We start from the raw sequence: 17,322 nt of genomic DNA, 5'->3' as shown, positions 1-17,322 counted from the left end.
TTTAATTTGTCTCAACTCCTAATGAACCCACTGTGCCTCTGCTTGGGTGAGTTGTATGTACATTCCTTTGAGGATTAATCCCTCTGTGCTACCAATTTCTTCAGTCTTCTGATGATTTGCTGTAACAGGACACACTTAGCTACCTATTGCAAATGACACCTTCTGCAAATATCGTATTCTAGAAAGTTGAGATTTGTAACAAGAAGCAATATAATTTATTAGGTCATCTGACACAGTCGGACAAAACCCCATAAAAGTTCTCAGGCGTATAAACTCTTCTTCACATCTGAAATGGAAGTAACATACTTCAAACGAAATACAGAAATTGGTCTCAGTTCAGTTTCATTATTGTTAATCACTGTGACTGAGAGAAAAGGATAGTTAACATCTATGAAGCTGAGGGAGCTGTTAGTAAGGAGAGAGGTGATAAGGTCAGTAGCCTCTACTGGGTAGAAAGAGAGAGACAGATTATTATCCCCTGTGGAGTCACAGGGGTTAGCAGAAAAGATACTGTGAAGAAAATTGTATAATGTGAGATAAACTGGCTTTCTTACTGAGCTCTTGATTTTATGAATCAGAGCAGAATAATAAACATTATATCCAGGCTTACTTTCTGAAGATTTACAGATACTACAAGGGACCACAACTGCTTTGAAATGGAGAAATGCTGACCAAAAAAGACTGGATTTTTAATGAGGCTCTAGTGTCTATAAATGACTTCTTATGAAAAGGCATACTCATGCACATGCTACATTTGCCATAAAGACCCCTATTGCCTGATTCGTATCTCAAAACAAGATAAAAGTAGTCACTCAAACCTGAAATTAGGGCAGGGAAGACACAGCTTGCAGAGGAGAGATTTCATGTGGCTCTGTTACAGAATCTGGTGAATGATAGTAGCTTCATGTTTGTGGTCATGGACCCATCCAGAAATACAAAGTCTGGAAAGCTAAGATACCTTTCAAAAATTTACTCATCCAGAATGATTACTGAGAGCCTCTGCCTGTCCAAATAGGTCAACATTTCCACAGAGACCTAAAACTAAAAGAAACTAGAATTGAAAAGTTTATTTGAATTCTATTTCACATGACCATTGTTCACAGATGCTCTGGAAACACTAAGAAATATTTCATATGCAGTGTTTTTGTGAAGTTTAAAAAATTAGCAGATCAATAAACAATCCTCTGTATCTCAACAGAATGTCAATTTATTTTCTGTGCTATTATTGCAGGTGATTATGTAGTCATGACAATATACTTCGACTTAAGTAGAAGAATGGGATACTTTACTATTCAAACATACATTCCCTGTATATTAACAGTTGTTCTTTCCTGGGTATCCTTTTGGATTAAAAAAGATGCCACACCAGCAAGAACAGCATTAGGTAAGTTGTTAATAATTCCCTTTTCTGCTCTCTTTGTGTAGTTTCTACATTATAATTCAAAAATGTCAATTTCCTTTTAAATAGACCACTGGCTATATGCTTTGGATTATTGCTACCATATCTTGCAGACCCAGATCTAATCACTGAAGCCTCTGGTTTTCTGCCATTAACAGAGTAATTAAAAGTAAACTACCCTGACCCTTTGGAATGACACTGCCACTTATTTTGCATAATATTCTAGAATTAATGTCTGTCTCCTAGTTCTCAGTATGATATTTTAACGACATTTTTTAAGAATAAATTAATTGCACTACTGGCTTCCTTCCCTTCTGAAATTCTCCCCCACAGGGCATTATGTCTTGTATATACAGAAAACTGTGGGATATAATAATATTAACTTATGCAAAGTGTTTGAGCTTGCGTGCTTGAAGTTAAGCTCCACACTAGGTGTACAGATATTTTTCATAGATTGTGGAGATTTATGCCAGTATAGATTTTCCAGCAGCTCATTTATGTGAGGACGAGCACGTGCATTTTAGCATCGTGCTTTAGGATACACTTGGAAATGCTCACCGTTTATTCTTATGTCTATAGGAAAACCTGCAGGTTTTGCCAGCATCAAGGGCATAGGGCTATATAATGGGCAATTATAAGTGTACATCAGAACCGAAGGAAAAATAACATTTTAGTCTAGGTTGCGGTTGCCAAGGTTGCCAATACTAACTGATTCAGAAATCTACCAGTTTAGGAAAAAAGAGGAGGCTATGTCAAGGTTTACATGTCTGTTTTCAAGCATGGAGGTTACCATTCCCAGCTATTCATTGCTTTCTTCTGCTGGAGTTCATTACCATCTCCAGTTCACCATCTGGACTCTCTGAATCATTTCAGTTTGAAGGAACAAATTATTAAAAACTGACCTGCCTCTCTTTTCGGACTGAAATCAGACAGGAGGCATGCAACTGAGTCCCCAGGTTTGAGAGGGTAATACTGCTGCAAGGAAAGGCTGGAGGGCAAGGGCTGCTAACAGGCAGCCTCCTCCTTGGAGGATACACGAAGGTAGCCTGCAGCAGGCATGGTGTTCTTGAGTGCTGCTGCATGCCAGCAAGCTGCCGTTCCACCACAGTATTGAGAGACCGTGTGTACAAACCACATCAGTCTCCCACTCCCCTGAACAGCTGATCAAGTGCACTCAGTACTTCTCATCCTTTTTCATCCGAGTAACCAAGTGTTTACCACAAGTGGTGGCTACTTATATGTGAACCATTTCTGTTAGCTTTCTTTCAAACACCACATAGAGGTGCTCTACTTGATCTCAGGAGGAAGAAACCTTGTTTGACAATGCAGCCTTTACACAGTTGTTTAAAGTTACTTGTCCCATTTCTGTTTGTTTCTGTTCTGTACTAATAAATCTGAGCAATCATCAGTTTTGAAGATGCTGTCATTTCTAATACAAATATAAAGGCTCTAATATAAAGGCTCTGAAGGGGAAAATAGAAATGAAGTACTATAGAGATTTTGAAGCTCATTCACTCTGAATGAGATTTTAGCTGCAAAGTCACTTGAACTTGTCCAGAAGTCCGATCCCACTTTCTAAATCCTTCACTCATGCAAAAAACTTTTGGTTATCTATTCAGGGTGCACAAGGCCTGGGTTACAAACATTTTTCCTCCCCAAACTTCTAATTCTTCAATAGCTTAGTAACTTTCAGCTGAATGATAGAAGAAATACGTTATAAAAATTATCTTCTAAGTGTAACTCCTTCACATAACCACATAACCGCAGCTTTATTTAAGCAATGAAGTTATATGCCAGCCATTCCTGCTGTCAACCTTTATGCATCTTCGTAAGGGGAGGCTGTATCAGCTTTAATTCTTTATGAGTGGCAAGAGGCATCCTTTTAAACCAAGAGCCGCTCAGTGGCATGGGGCTGTGCAACAGGATCAATAGAAAGAAAAATCTCAGAGAACCTGTAGAAAGACAACTGCAAGCAGCCAACACTGATTCACACTTTACAGATAATTCTGTATTAAAACCCATTTTGCATGAGGTCAGCACAAAACCATAACCTGCTAGACTTGCTCCAGGAGTTTGTAAAATTAACAAATGTAGCACTTCTGGCCATTATAAGTCCTGTGGCATCATGTGGGTCCAGTTTTCTGAGGTTATTTTCTGAGAAAGGAATATTCAGTCCTCACTCCCTTCCTAAGTGCCTAAGTGCCTTTACACAGTGGCTCCAGCAACATGATGGACCCTAAGACTCACAGATCTTCTGTGACGCCCTCCAATTCCAGAACAGCATGAAGACAACACAAAGGTGAGGACAGATGAGAGCAGCTGCATGACTGCTTGTTCCTGGCTTTGTAGACTTTCCTTTGGTCACCAGAAAATGGAGCAATGGGCCTTTACCGTACTTCTCTGTTGAACTTCTTTCTTCTTAAATTAAGTGAATCAGTGGAGATAAGAAAAGATTGATCACCCTTCACAACGCTTAAGAGAAAAGGGAGAAAAGGCATCTAACAGTTTTGTTTACTAATTTTCCAGAAGCAGTGCTCATACCCTGTCCCTGAGGGCAGTTGCCCACATCACATAATTCCATTTTCCAATTAATTAGAAATGGAAGTAGGTTAGATCACTAGTCATAGCAGTGTGACACTCCCTGCCTCACCCCCTCAGCCAGCAGGAACTTAAGAGAAAAAATGTATTCATATACTGAGGTCATGAATTTGAAGTAAGAACATAAAAATGAGATGTTCCAAGGCTATATTCAATGGCTATCATGACTAACTCCTACAACTCTCATGAAAAATTAAATTACTGGGCTAAAAAATAACTTTTTTATAAATTAAGTCAAATGACAGGAAAATAATATATAAATGGGTCACCTCTATTTGTGCAGAGTCCTGTTGCTCCCAAATCGGCAATGGCCTGTTGACTCTTGGGATGCAGTAAGCAGACATTCCCAGTTTACTGTAGGTCTGCTTGTATAATGCAACTTATAAATCTGTCTGAGCAACAGCACACATCCACGTTTGGATAGCAGCGCATGGTGAAATTGTGAGTAATACAGCCAAAGGCAAAACACTGAAATTGTCTTGCTAATTAGTTGAAATGAATTGTAGACTCAGTGTACCAAACCTGCTCCAAGTATAGCTTCATTAATATAAAGGGCTAGCATCAAGGAGACATTTCACTCTCTGAAATGAACAAGTAATTTCCTGAGCTATTGGCAACTACTTACAGTTACATGAAGGACAGGTTTTACCTCTTTCTGGATAACGCGAAGTAATAAGCTATTTCTGTGCTAGAAAAAACTAAATGCAATCAGGGTATTTGGCTGTGAGGGAAAAAAATGGGACCATAAGTATCCTTTCAGCAACACTGTCCAGAGGCAACAAAGTGCTCTTTAAAAACTTGGCATCATAGTCCCTTTTTCCTGTGCAATTTGAGGGGCTGAAGCCCAGAGTGACAATGACGTGACTCATTCCAGGCCACCTGAAGAGTCAGTGGGAAACTGGAAATAAAATTTGAGTGTTGGATGAGAACTGTGTTTTGTGATCCCAGGTTATTCTGCTTTCCATTCAAAAAAAAAAAAAAAAAAAAAGGCAAAAAAGGCTCTCTCCTGGTTCTGCTTGTCTCTAGTGATCAAAATGATCTCTGGATGTTCACAGTCAAGAGCAGTCAGCAAGTGTCTGAAGAAAACTTATGATCTAGAAAAGAATAGGTTGTTTTCCTCGAAGATGAAGGGAATTAAGTTAAACTGAAGCTTTCATCCTAGTTTCCCCCTGCTTTTTCAAAATGGATATAATATGTAATAGGACTAGGCAGTTACTACCGAGCAACTTCAAACTGCAGTTCAAAAAAAAACCAGCGGGTATCAAGGTCAGCAATGTGTTGATGTAAAAGAAGATACAGATTGTGTTTAACAAAAAATGAACACTGCTCTCCTTGTCATTCCATCTTAAGCTCACTCACTTGAAAAACAAGCAAATGATCAAAACAGGTCTCAGACCAAAAGGTGGGGAAATTCAGTTTATAAACAAGTGATAGCATGGGTAAAAGCAGTACACCTTCCCCATGGTGTCCCAGGAACATGCACTTAGGAAAATAAGAAAAAATGAGCCTCACTAACCAAAGAGTTTCTGATGCTGAAGATCCTGCTACCACACTTTGCATACTGCTGTCCAGTAAGGGGCTTTCAAACAACAATGGCTGTTTAGGCCAATGATCTAAAGGTTAAAGTGTTCTCACGCATTATGTATCCCCTCATCATTTCATCTCCCAGACAGTCCTTTCTGATTTATCATACATCATCTTTGGTATGGAATTTGCTCAGAGAGTACAACTGTCACAAACCAGTATTAATACACAAATTGGTAAGCTCCCACTTACACCTGTCTACCTGAAAATCTTGAAGCCAGGTTACTTCAAAACTGTCCTTGGCTGATATTAAAATTCTGTTGAAACAGACAGTTCAAGAGCACTGTGAATTTCAATAACAGATGCAAAGCTCACTTTACCATGCAGGCCTTCCCAAAGTGAGAGACATAACAATTTCATCTGGCAAGGTTTGTTGCATTTGAAACCAGTCAACAAACTGAATTTTCTTAGCATGAGAGATAAAATGAGCTAAGTGTATGGAATCTAAATATTCACTACGGAAATAATAGGTGCTGCATTTTTTTCATATATGCATATCTGTATATTCTGACTTGTAAACTTATAGGAATACAAAACTGTATCATCTGCTGCACCTTCTTTCTCTTTGCTCTCTGTATATATCCCCATAAGACTCATTTTAATATTCTGAAACTTTTGCCTATGTGTCAAGTTTAAAATTGATATACGGGGAAGAATTTTTATTATTTCAAAACCTCCTTACTTGTTTATGGTATTAGGTGAGATCCAAGTTAAAACCTCGTCTTAAATGAAGAATTATGCTTTTCTATTGGATTTCACATCACAAAAATATATTGCATAAATAATAAAAGTAAAAATATGTTTATTTTACCTTTGGGTGTTTCCATCTATGTGCTCAGCAATTTTGTCTCATGTCCATGTAAAATCCAGAAACTAGGATGGCTTGTGATGCTAAACTTTCCTTTCCCTGAGGTTTTATATTCTGGTAGCAAAATGTGATTTGTTGTCAAAGAGACTGAGGATAGATACTATTAATATCTTAAAACCAAAATAAATCTTACACCACTGTTATGTCTATAAATTTAGTAGAACCTACTTTGTTTCGATCAGTTAAAATTAGTCTGGAGCAACCTAAAACTCCTAGAATCTGTATCAGTGAGGCATAGATCTGTTGGAGCGTGTTCAGAGGAGGGCCACAAAGATGATCGAGGGGCTGGAGCACCTCTGCTATGAGGACAGGTTGCGGGAGCTGGGATTGTTCAGCCTTGAAAAGAGAAGACTTTGGGGGGACCTAATAGCTGCCTTCCAATACCTGAAGGGAACCTACAGGAAGGCTGGGGAGGGACTTTTTACAAGAGTGTCCATTGATAGGACAAGGGGAAATGGGTTTAAGTTGAAGGAGAACAGATTTAGATTAGATTTTAGGAAGAAATTCTTCAGTACAAGGGTGGTGAGACTTTGGAATAGATTGCCCAGAGAGGTTGTGGATGCCCCCTCCCTGGAGGTGTTCAAGGCCAGGTTGGATGGAGCCTTGAGTAGCCTGATCTAGTTGAGAGGTGTCCCTGCCCATGACAGGGAGGTTGGATTAGATGATCTCTAAGATCCCTTCCAGCCTATGCCATTCTATGATTCTATGATTTACAACATGATTTGCTGGATTGGTTTTGCTTAGTTCTCACTTAGACTTCCTAGGTTTTCACAGTCTCAAGCATGATTTGGGTAGGCATTTCACATTCGCATTTAAGGCATGGACTTAGGACTCAGGCTGAAATTGGGACTTCTATACTTAAGGACCAAGGCTAACATTAATTTTTCTTTCACTTCTCTGCATTCCTGTCCATACTCACTTTGGCAGCCGGTCATCATTACAGATACCTGCACGATACTTCTTGTAACAAATAATACCAAGTTATACCTCCATTTCAGTAAAAATAGAGGAAAAATATTACATTGTCAGTACAGCATTCAGTAGAAAAATTGCAGAGCTTTGCAAAAAAAAAAAAAAAAGATTTTGAGCATTGCAATCTTTTTTTTTCTCCTTTTATTTATTTTTTGCCTTTTAATGAAAAAGTGTCCTAAAGTAATCTGAGATCCTCTTACAGAATGAATGAGAAATACAAATTTTTCCCTGAGTCCAGGTAAAAAGGACGTTGTATATGGTACTAGAAGAACACTATATGTTTTGAGGGATTATTTAAAGGCAGTAAAATACCTGGGAGCTGCTGCAGGTACATGTGGCTCTGAAAAGTACAGGTTTGTGTTGGTAATATAACTGTGAGTTAGAAAGTGTTAAAGAACTCCATTACATATGCAGAGTATGTCATAGTCTGGATGCAGTTGTCCTGAAGTTAGCTACTCCCAAGGCCTGAGTCATGGTCATACAGAAAGACTAATTAACCTATAGTTAGTAAAAGCCAAATCAAGACTAGTGAGTCAACACCATTTGCAGCTGGACATCTTTGCGTCTGACTACTGTGATAAATGGCTACGCATGGGGTTTGTCTCTGGAGCTTTTCCAAAGCATCAGCTAGCTACAGAACTGTTGTTAAAGGGTCTGGAGAGGTTACTTGGTCATGGCAGCCACACGTGCTTATATTGGGAGGTGGCACAGTTGACAGGAAACGGAAACATTTTCCCACTATCTTTTAAATATCCATCTACAAAGTTCACATTTCCCAGTTCCTATCAGCATTGCTTTTGTCTTGATTGTTGGGTTGTGTTTTTTCAGCAAATTCGTTTTTTCTTTGCTTTTTTAGTTGCTAGGTAGTGGATATTTAAGAAATACAATTAGGTATTATTCACTGTAGAAGGTTGAGGCCCAGGCAACAATCTGCCTTCTGGCTCATCCATCTTTCTGGTGGTTTGAATGGCTACTCTTGTGAGTCACTGTAGTTTCTATCAAGTGCTACAAATCAGAGGTGGGCATTCCTTCATAAACAGAAAGAAGTCAAAAGTAATCCACAGATACTTCTGTCTCTCTAGAGTGCCGTTTGTGGGAAGTAATTTTACTAGAAGGCATAATTTAAGTCATCCCCTGCCATTTCAAACACTGCGTACCATTGCAAAATATCACTTTAACTATAAAAAGAAAGATTACCTTATGGCGATGTTGTTTTTAGAGCAGGTTCTCTCTTGACACTTATTTGAATGAGAGCTTTATTTTTCTTCCCAAGCCATTGAGGAGTTTTATTTTTTCTATCAGAAGGTTTGCAGTTCATAACAAATGATTAAAAGCATCAGTCCAAAGTAGGAATGAAAGACTTCTATTCCTCAGGAATGAAGAGAAATTATACTAATTATCAGCAGCCAAATAACTGACAGCCCATAGCTTTCATTCTAGAACTGGTTTTATTGTTTCAGGATATTTCACACTAAGTAATTCTCATTATATTCATTATTACTAAATCAATCTAAGATGCAATGCTTTATATGAGTTAAAAAGGCTGTTTCCGCTAATGTTTACAGCTGAGGTTTGTATGAGAGTCTGTTTTCGCTTACTCAGAAGGAAAATCGCAGTGAAGGACTCTCAAGGAAGCAGCGATGTGAAAGCATATTTTCAAAATTCATGGTCAGAACTTTGCAGCAAAATTTCTATTATTTTCTTCCCTCCTCCCTTTTTTTCTCTTTTAAGTATAAGACTTTTCATGAGAGCAGTGAAAATGACCATGTTTCCTTCATTGTTTTCTAGGTTTCTTTTTTTTTCCCTCTGGGTTTAGTATCTTTTCTGCTTTATACTTTTCTTCAAAAATGTCTGCATTCTCTCCTTCTACCTCACTCCAATCTCCACCCTAACTGGGAACAGAAAAAGGAAGAGATGAGGAAAAGCATATTGAAAGGCAGGAGAATGTCAGTTTTGTAAAGATGAATATAAACAGCTGAGGAAATCTTTGTTTACAAAATAACAGTGGCTCTACTGATGTTATTTTTTATGCATTTTTATACTACCAAATGAAATTAATGAATTCCTTGTGATTAATTCGGCACACTTTGGATTTATGTTTTGTGTGTTTGTTTCCAAAGATTCTTCTGCGACATGGAGAAATGATGTTGCATACCACTAAATCAAGTTTCTCTCTGCAGGCATTACCACAGTATTGACCATGACAACTTTGAGTACCATTGCGAGAAAGTCATTACCCCGTGTCTCCTATGTCACTGCTATGGATTTGTTTGTGACTGTATGCTTTCTGTTTGTCTTTGCTGCTCTGATGGAGTATGCAACCCTCAACTACTACTCAAGTTGCAGGAAACCAAACTGTACTAAGAAGAAAAAGTCGGTAAGATGTGAGCATTTAAATTTGTTTTCTAGTATGTGTTTGTCTCAGAGAGCAGAGAATCATTCAATGACAGCCTGTGATCCCATTATACTCCGCTCCTCCAAGCTCTTCCCAGTTTGTGGTGTGATCTGCCCTGAAAGCCAACAGAGAATAGTTAACTGCAGTAACACTAGAAGCAATTATGTGCCCATTGAGCGAGATCTGCTCCTAAGAGAAGCAGCCTGCTGATCATGAGGCAGCAACCCTGCCTACACATCTTTTGTCCTCCAGTTAATGTGCTGGTAGTCTTAAAGGGTTCCCACTGAAACAGAGTGCATAGCCAGTTATACAAATATATGCACATCAATGTATATTCAAATACACCTGCTATTTCATGGTTTAACAGATCCAGAAATATTTATGAACTTCACAAATGGGATTTCAATGTGTCCACTGGGAATCTGCACTTGTTTTTAGCCCAACGTACAAAAAATCAAACCTGGTCCTAAGTACAAAAACAGAGGAGGTCACTCACAAAGGTTTTATACATGGCTGCGTTTTTAGCCAAGAAGACACTCCCAAGAGTAACGCCCAGACACACACACAAAAGCTGTTTACTTAGAATCATCTAAAACAATCATGCAGGAGGACTTGCCTGGTGTTCTTCATAATTGACTACGAGAATGACAGGGCAGTAAAATGGAGAAAAAAATCAGTGTAAACTCAGGGAAGGGGAAGTGGGTTGTCCACTCAAGATCAGTGGAAAATCTCATCTGTTTGAGATCAGTAGTTGAAGATGTTGGATGTCATTTTGCATAATGGAGGAAATAAGGCTAATTGAAATCAGAAACACAAAGCCAAACAGGAAAAATGTGAAGGAGGAAATTGAAGAGGGAGAAGGCTAAACTCAGGGAATAATAGGTCATGAGGTAAAAGGGGGCTGAATGAAGAGCTATAGAAAATGACTGAATGATGAACTAATGAAGGAAAAGCTGAAACGAATACTGAGCTAGAGAAAGCCTAGAAACCCATGAACTTAGTCAATGAAAACTCCATTAAACCTCTAATAGGTTCTTGTAAAAATGCATTGCACACAAAAGACAAGACAGCGTTACCAAAAGAAAAGTATGAGACAGTCAAAATGAACTTGGTAATGATCAAACTAAAATTGCCATCCTACAGAAGACTGAAGGAAAAAGTCATGAGTATCTCTGTGAGTGGGATGAATTTACAGACATGTGAATGGAGATGAGGGAAAGCATACAACATTGATGAGATTGAAGTTAACGCAAGAACATATGCTCATTTAGGTATTGCTTCCTAAATAAATAAATCTAATGGGTTGACAAGATTTAAGGTGGATGGAAACTACGTGAGCATTCTGTTGAGGCTTCATGCAGCTTTAAAGTGTACAGAATATTATGCTGAACATATAGAATACTCAGAATGTAGAGGTTTATGGACAAATGCATTTAAAGGCTTAGTTTAAGGAATGCTATTGAGTATTAAATGCATATGAAGCAATACATATATTTTCTTCTGAATATTCTTTTATTATCTTTATTTAAGCTACCTGATGTCAGTTTTGGTCATGTGATGGTAAGTAAATTATTTTATTCAGTGGGAGCAATGGAGGCATGAATGTATCATTGACATTTACGTGCAATAATTCGAGAGAAAATTATAATGCTACGTTATGCTTTACCCTGACTTCACTATAAATATTGTTATGCTTTTTTGTTAAAGGTCAGTTTGTTTTTGGCCATGGCAGAGGAACATACCTGCCTCTTTCTATAAGGACTTATCAAATGATTTAGGAGGGAGAAGGGTCAAATGTAGAATATTGTGTGTTATTTTTATCTCAGAAATTTTGTGTCTGCTTTATATAATACTGCAGGTTCTCATATTTTATAAAAAAGTAGTAAGCACAAGTTATGTCATATGGACTTTGAACTGAGTTTCATAGAAAATAATTTATGCATATCTGTAAAATCTTTAGCAAGCTTTCAGGTGGATTTTCAAATAATTTAGGCACACAAGTTTCACAGTTAGTTGTATTCTATCTACAAATGGAATAAATTCTATTCCCCAAACTTCTAGATAACTATTTATATACACACAGTGGTAATAAAGTTGAAACCGAGCACAAAATTGTATCTCTAAGTTGTATGAAATCTGAAACTGGAATACATACTCTAATATATATAAATGTAAAGCATGCAGAGGGCCAGTTAATCAACAGGTTGGATGACCTGCTTCCCAGCTATCAGAACCAAATAAGAACAAGGACAGAATTAAAACATTGTTTTTGCATTTCTTGGTTTGGCTATGCTGCAGTTTATCATTTACAACTGCTAGTTCTGTGTTACTAGCTTACCTTTTACAAATAATGCTATACACCTTTTTTTTGTTTAACATGAGTTTTCTGATGTATTTAGAGGGCTCATATAGCATTGAAAGCCTGCTCATTGACAATGAATGGTTTACAGCAAGCACTGCATTTATACACTCACTACTGCTGTCACTCCTTGGACAGACTTCTGAAAGATGGAGTTAATAAGACACATTGAAAACGTAGTGGCACTTTCCTGTTTCCAATTAAAAAAGAGAAAGGAAAAGACACACAATCAAAATGACAATAGGTTTAACACTCTTAGTGTTTGTCTAGACCTAGTCAGTCTGATCTGCTTGGAATGTATCTGCAGCCTTTTCAAGCTTTTTACTCACTCTTTTCTTTTCTTTTTTTTTAACCATAAGACAGATATTGAGCAGGGCCTTGCTCCATACATAAATAACTTCCATGTTCAAATTGTAGCAGAAACTGCATAAAATAAGCAGTGTCTCTGCCTCTAAAGATATCATCTTGTCTTTTCCAGCCTTGTAGTGATGCCACCTAAAATGTGAAATGTATTAATCTTAGTAAATTTCAGTTCAGGTAATCCCACCTCTTGTTTTTCTTCCTAGAGAACATATTCATACCTTGTCTGAAATAATTTTATTAAGTGTGTTTAACACTGCAACTGAACTGCCTTGTCCAAGGCACCTGAGAAGTGCCTTGCCTTGCCAGAGCTCCCAGGTAGTATGGGGCTATGCATACACCCCTCTCCTCCCCACCCCAGCTCAGCAGGATGCACAGAACACAGTGGCTACCATCCACATTCACCTGGTATCTAGTCATTTCAGGACCTCTCCTAGCTGACAGAGACTAAAGAAACCAGATTAATCTCTCTGTATTATCAAGGCATTTATTTTCTCTTCTGTCGTAAGCAGATAGTTTATATAACAAAACAGTAACAAAAAACTCAGGCTATTGATAGATGAGAAAGTTTCCTTTGCAGAACCAGGGCACTTATTTTTTTTCACTTACCAAAATCATCTGGAAGGATCTAAATTAGTCTTTCTTCTTTTTAATATAAATATTGTAGCTAGGCATAGAAAATTTCAGTCCCTAGGTAGAAATTTTTCATAAAGGCATGCAAGAAATAAACAATATGTGACACACTGGTATAGCAGAATTTCATGTATATTTTAGTCATAGTTTTTTTTCTCTACAAAGTGCTACAGTCAAAAAATGATTGCTTGTATGATAATCTTAGAACTTTTCCATGTGGCAACACATCGTAAAGCTCTGATACCAGCCACCTGAAACTTTATAAATGAGAGAGAAGACCATGAAGTCATCTAATCTCAGAGATGAAGTCATTCAAAGCAAACAGATTTCCAATAATCTGCTTCTGAACAGCAATCTGTTTACAGTTCACAGCACAATACACCTGAGAGATTTTAGCCATTTACTTATGACGAGATGAATTGGCTGAATATCATAGGGCAGTTGTTTAGATGCCAATATCTAAGCAGAGGGATGCCACATCAAGTTCTTAGCTCAGAGACTGGCATTTTTAATGAGATGCGTAATATTATTGTGTGTGAAACCAAAGGATTTCTGGAAGAAAAATAAAGTCAATAGAAAAAGGAAAATTTCCACTGAGACACATCAATCATATCACTGATCTGTTTCACATAGAGTGAAAGAGTTCAGAGATGCCTCAACACCTTCAACAGGTGTTTTGCATGGCCAGTGTGGAAGCAGGGGCCCAGAGCACTCTTCAGAATGCAAGCAGGCATGATGAAGAGGCATGGCTAGCTTGTTAGTACATACCCGGCATGCTCCTGCAGGCAAAGGCAGTGCTCAGCACAATCACTGGGAGAGGAAGGGCCCCCAAGGTGGAGAAAACCGTGCTGGAGTCTGCTTTGTCAGGGTGGTGCAGACACACAACAAAGCTATGGAACCTTTCCTAGCGATGCCAGTGGAGGAGGTGACATTTGTGAGGATGGAACGAGTGCCTTGATGAGAGAGGGGACTATTGTGAGAAAACACCTTTCAGGAAACTGACAAAGTGTAAATAGGGAGTTCACTGAAGAAGGAATGGTCTGTAGGCGCAAGCAGTACTGTGAGGATGTGTGATATCAAAGTGCCCTATTTCTGAGCATGGTTTGTGTGATAAAGACTAAGGGCACATGCCTAGGATGGTATTTTGAAATCCTGTACTGAAATCATCACTATCTGTTGCTGACCATATCTGTTTTCATAAAGCATGGTAAAGTTAAGAGGCAGTGAACGCAGCTGTACTAAGTGGAGATTGTTCTGTAACTCAACGGGGAAGCAGAATACATTCTTAAATGTAGCAGCAGTAAGTGTTTAAAGCCACTTGCAAATAATATTCTGACAGGTAATTGAACTCCTAGGTGTGAAAAAATGGTTAGGAGGAAAGATATGCTTGAAGTTACCCAATACATCTAGAGCTATTCAACTTGTCACTCCACAATCTCTCTATGGAGATTCATCTGAAAAGGCATCTTTTGAAGGGAAAGAAAGATGTTCCCAAATGTAGAATTCCTGTAGTATCAATCTCTTACTCCTAGGTCCTGTGATTTTTTGATTACTAATTGTGATCTCCATCATCCATAGAAGCTCATCAAACTATTGTTTTCTTTTTCTCTCATCAGAATTATTCTGTACTCGATATGAGACCACCAACTACAGTCATCACATTGAACAATGCCATGTATTGGCAAGAATTTGAAGATGCGTGCGTCTACGAATGTCTGGATGGGAAAGACTGCCAGAGTTTTTTCTGTTGCTACGAAGAGTGTAAATCAGGCTCATGGAGGAGAGGACGGATTCACATAGACATCTTGGAACTGGACTCTTACTCTAGGGTCTTTTTTCCTACATCCTTCCTGCTGTTTAACCTGGTCTACTGGGTTGGATACCTCTATCTTTAAATGTTGCCTGTAGTGGTGAAGACTGCTGTGTTTTCACACTGCGGAGGGATGGTGAAAGTACAGAAAAAGTGAAGGACACGTTCAGTTTCATCTCAAATTATAGAGGCCACATTAACCTTCACCACCACAGAGCCTGATGAAGAATTTTCATATGTAATTGCCTGAAAAAGAAAAACATGGAAGAATTCTCTCCTTACTACTATTCATTTTTAAGGAAAAGATTCTTAAAAAATTCAGCTAAATTTGTAGTGTAAGCGATGTTTATGAATAATTATTGTATATTAGAATCTTTACTATTCTCCCTTGGCATAGAAGCTATACACAATTCAGGCAAAGGTTAAATATGTTGGTTTTGTTCTTCATTCCCATACTTTCTTCTAAATGCTGCCATATCCCTGAGGCTCAGAGCAACATACAGTGGCACTGGCAAATAAGCCAAAGCCGATGAAACCACTCATTTATATTTAAAATGCTTGAGCTATGTCCCATAGGTTTTGGGAAATATTTTATCGACGATCTGCTTGCTATAAAGAAACCACCAAAAGACAGCAAGAAATGTCTCTGGTGGGATCAAAACACAGACGTTGCTTTCTGCAAAGTTCTGGGATTCATGGAATTAGCCACTTACTTACTTCCACATATCGGTTTTAACATAAGGTAAAAAGGCAGAGTTATAAGAAAGCTATTATTTTGATATAAATAAAAGACTTGCCTATCTCTGAAGCAGCTGTAGGCATAACTTCTACAGTTTTTCAAGCTTTTAACTGTCTTTTTTATGACTGGTTAAACACAAGTTGGTCATTGATTTCTAAAGTACTCTATTGAAGCAGGATAAGATTCCTGCTTGTTTGTGTCATTGTAGCAGACCATAGTTGATAGGCCATGAGTAAAAATTATTCTATAATAGCACTAGGAATATGTGATTTTCTTCAGATTGCAAATTACTAAAAAGTTCTCTCATGCATTTTTATTTTTTCTCTCAAAGTTATTTTACAAAATTGAAAAACGTGTGCCAAAGGACATTTTTCGTTCCTTCCATTGCAGTCCTTAGGGCAGTTGTTCCCTGGGTCTGACCTCAACACTGAGCACTTTTGCCTTGAATAGTGCATTATGGGAACTCCATTGTCATACTTGGATTAAACATGGAATAGTTGCCACATGTACAAAAAGGTTATTTTCATTTTTTTCCTAAACTACCAACTATATTTCACCATTAAAAGTGATTTTGTATTTTTCAAGCTTTTAACCATTAAATTCTTAAACTATCCAGTTTTTCAAAAACTAGTTTTAAAGTGTTAGACTAGATTATGTCTTTTACAGACTGTCTCAATAATTGTTATTAAGCAAACAAAACAGATTCAAATCTAAATAGCAATGACTTTATACTATCCTCTGGATGACAAATGGTTACAAATTATTGAAGTTAAAATATACCTTAAAAAGTTATATTTTTTTTTTCTTCTTCTGGTGGACTTGGCAATTTTTTTATCATCTCAAAAACTATGTGTCTCTTCCACACAGTGTTTGATAAAAAAATGAGTAGTAGATGTGATTGAAGAGCAGTTCCTTTTCTCCTCAGAAGGAAACTCCTGCAAACTAATAAAACCTAATGCAATGGTAATTCTAAAGGAACATAAATGCTGTCATGTTCTTTGAAACATCACTGTCTGTCATTGCTGTTTCTCTGTGCTTCTAGTGAGTTTTTAATTGAAAAAAAAATTGCCATCACAGAAGTTAATTACAGTTATTCAAAATACTTTCTTCTGGTTTTCACTTGTCTAAAATATCAGAGACAGAGCTGGATTTACATGGGGGAGGCAAATCACTTCTCGGATAAAATTCAAATTAGCAGCACAGAGAAGAAATATTTTGAGGCAGGATCAAAACTTTATTTTTAGCAAAATCTGCCCAATTTGATGTCTTCTAAACCAACGATAACTTTCTGATTTCTAAACTCATATTGAAGTTTTTGCTATCTCTCAGTAGCAAATTACTCTGTAATATCTATTACTCTGTAAACCTCTGTGCCCTGCACTTGGAAGTATGTTTTTTATTCAAGGATGAGAGTTGTATTTTCAGCAGTACAAGAAATTGATTGAATTGAAGTTGAATATCGTGGTCTCTAAGTATGAATTAGTCTATTCGAATAGCCGTCTTCAACCATATTTTGCAAGAATACTAGAAAAATTTCAGGCAAGTCTAAATAAGAGAATGGAAACAGCTATCCTTTAGGGGCCTGATCCTTCAAATCCTCTGCAC

The 17,322-nt window shown here is 37.7% G+C and overlaps 1 protein-coding gene across 2 annotated transcripts in view; it reads left to right on the top strand.

The window, feature by feature from the left end:
• Positions 1 to 15,063, top strand: part of GABRG3 (gamma-aminobutyric acid type A receptor subunit gamma3) — a 343,043-nt gene extending 327,980 nt beyond the window's left edge. The window contains exons 7-10 of one of the 2 annotated variants that reach the window (XM_086609863.1): positions 1,232 to 1,384; positions 9,602 to 9,798; positions 11,347 to 11,376; positions 14,785 to 15,063. In XM_086609863.1, coding sequence (XP_086465989.1) covers positions 1,232 to 1,384; positions 9,602 to 9,798; positions 11,347 to 11,376; positions 14,785 to 15,063 — 659 coding nt within the window. The remainder of the gene's footprint in view (positions 1 to 1,231; positions 1,385 to 9,601; positions 9,799 to 11,346; positions 11,377 to 14,784) is intronic. The other variant, XM_086609870.1, reaches the window with a different exon arrangement.
• Positions 15,064 to 17,322: the final 2,259 nt, after the last annotated feature.

Source organism: Tauraco erythrolophus, chromosome 1 (assembly GCF_009769465.1).
Source record: "Tauraco erythrolophus isolate bTauEry1 chromosome 1, bTauEry1.pri, whole genome shotgun sequence".
In the NCBI taxonomy this organism is placed as follows: Eukaryota; Metazoa; Chordata; class Aves; order Musophagiformes; family Musophagidae; genus Tauraco; species Tauraco erythrolophus.
Note: the sequence above shows the minus strand (reverse complement) of the source record. Positions and strands in the feature narration are given on the sequence as shown.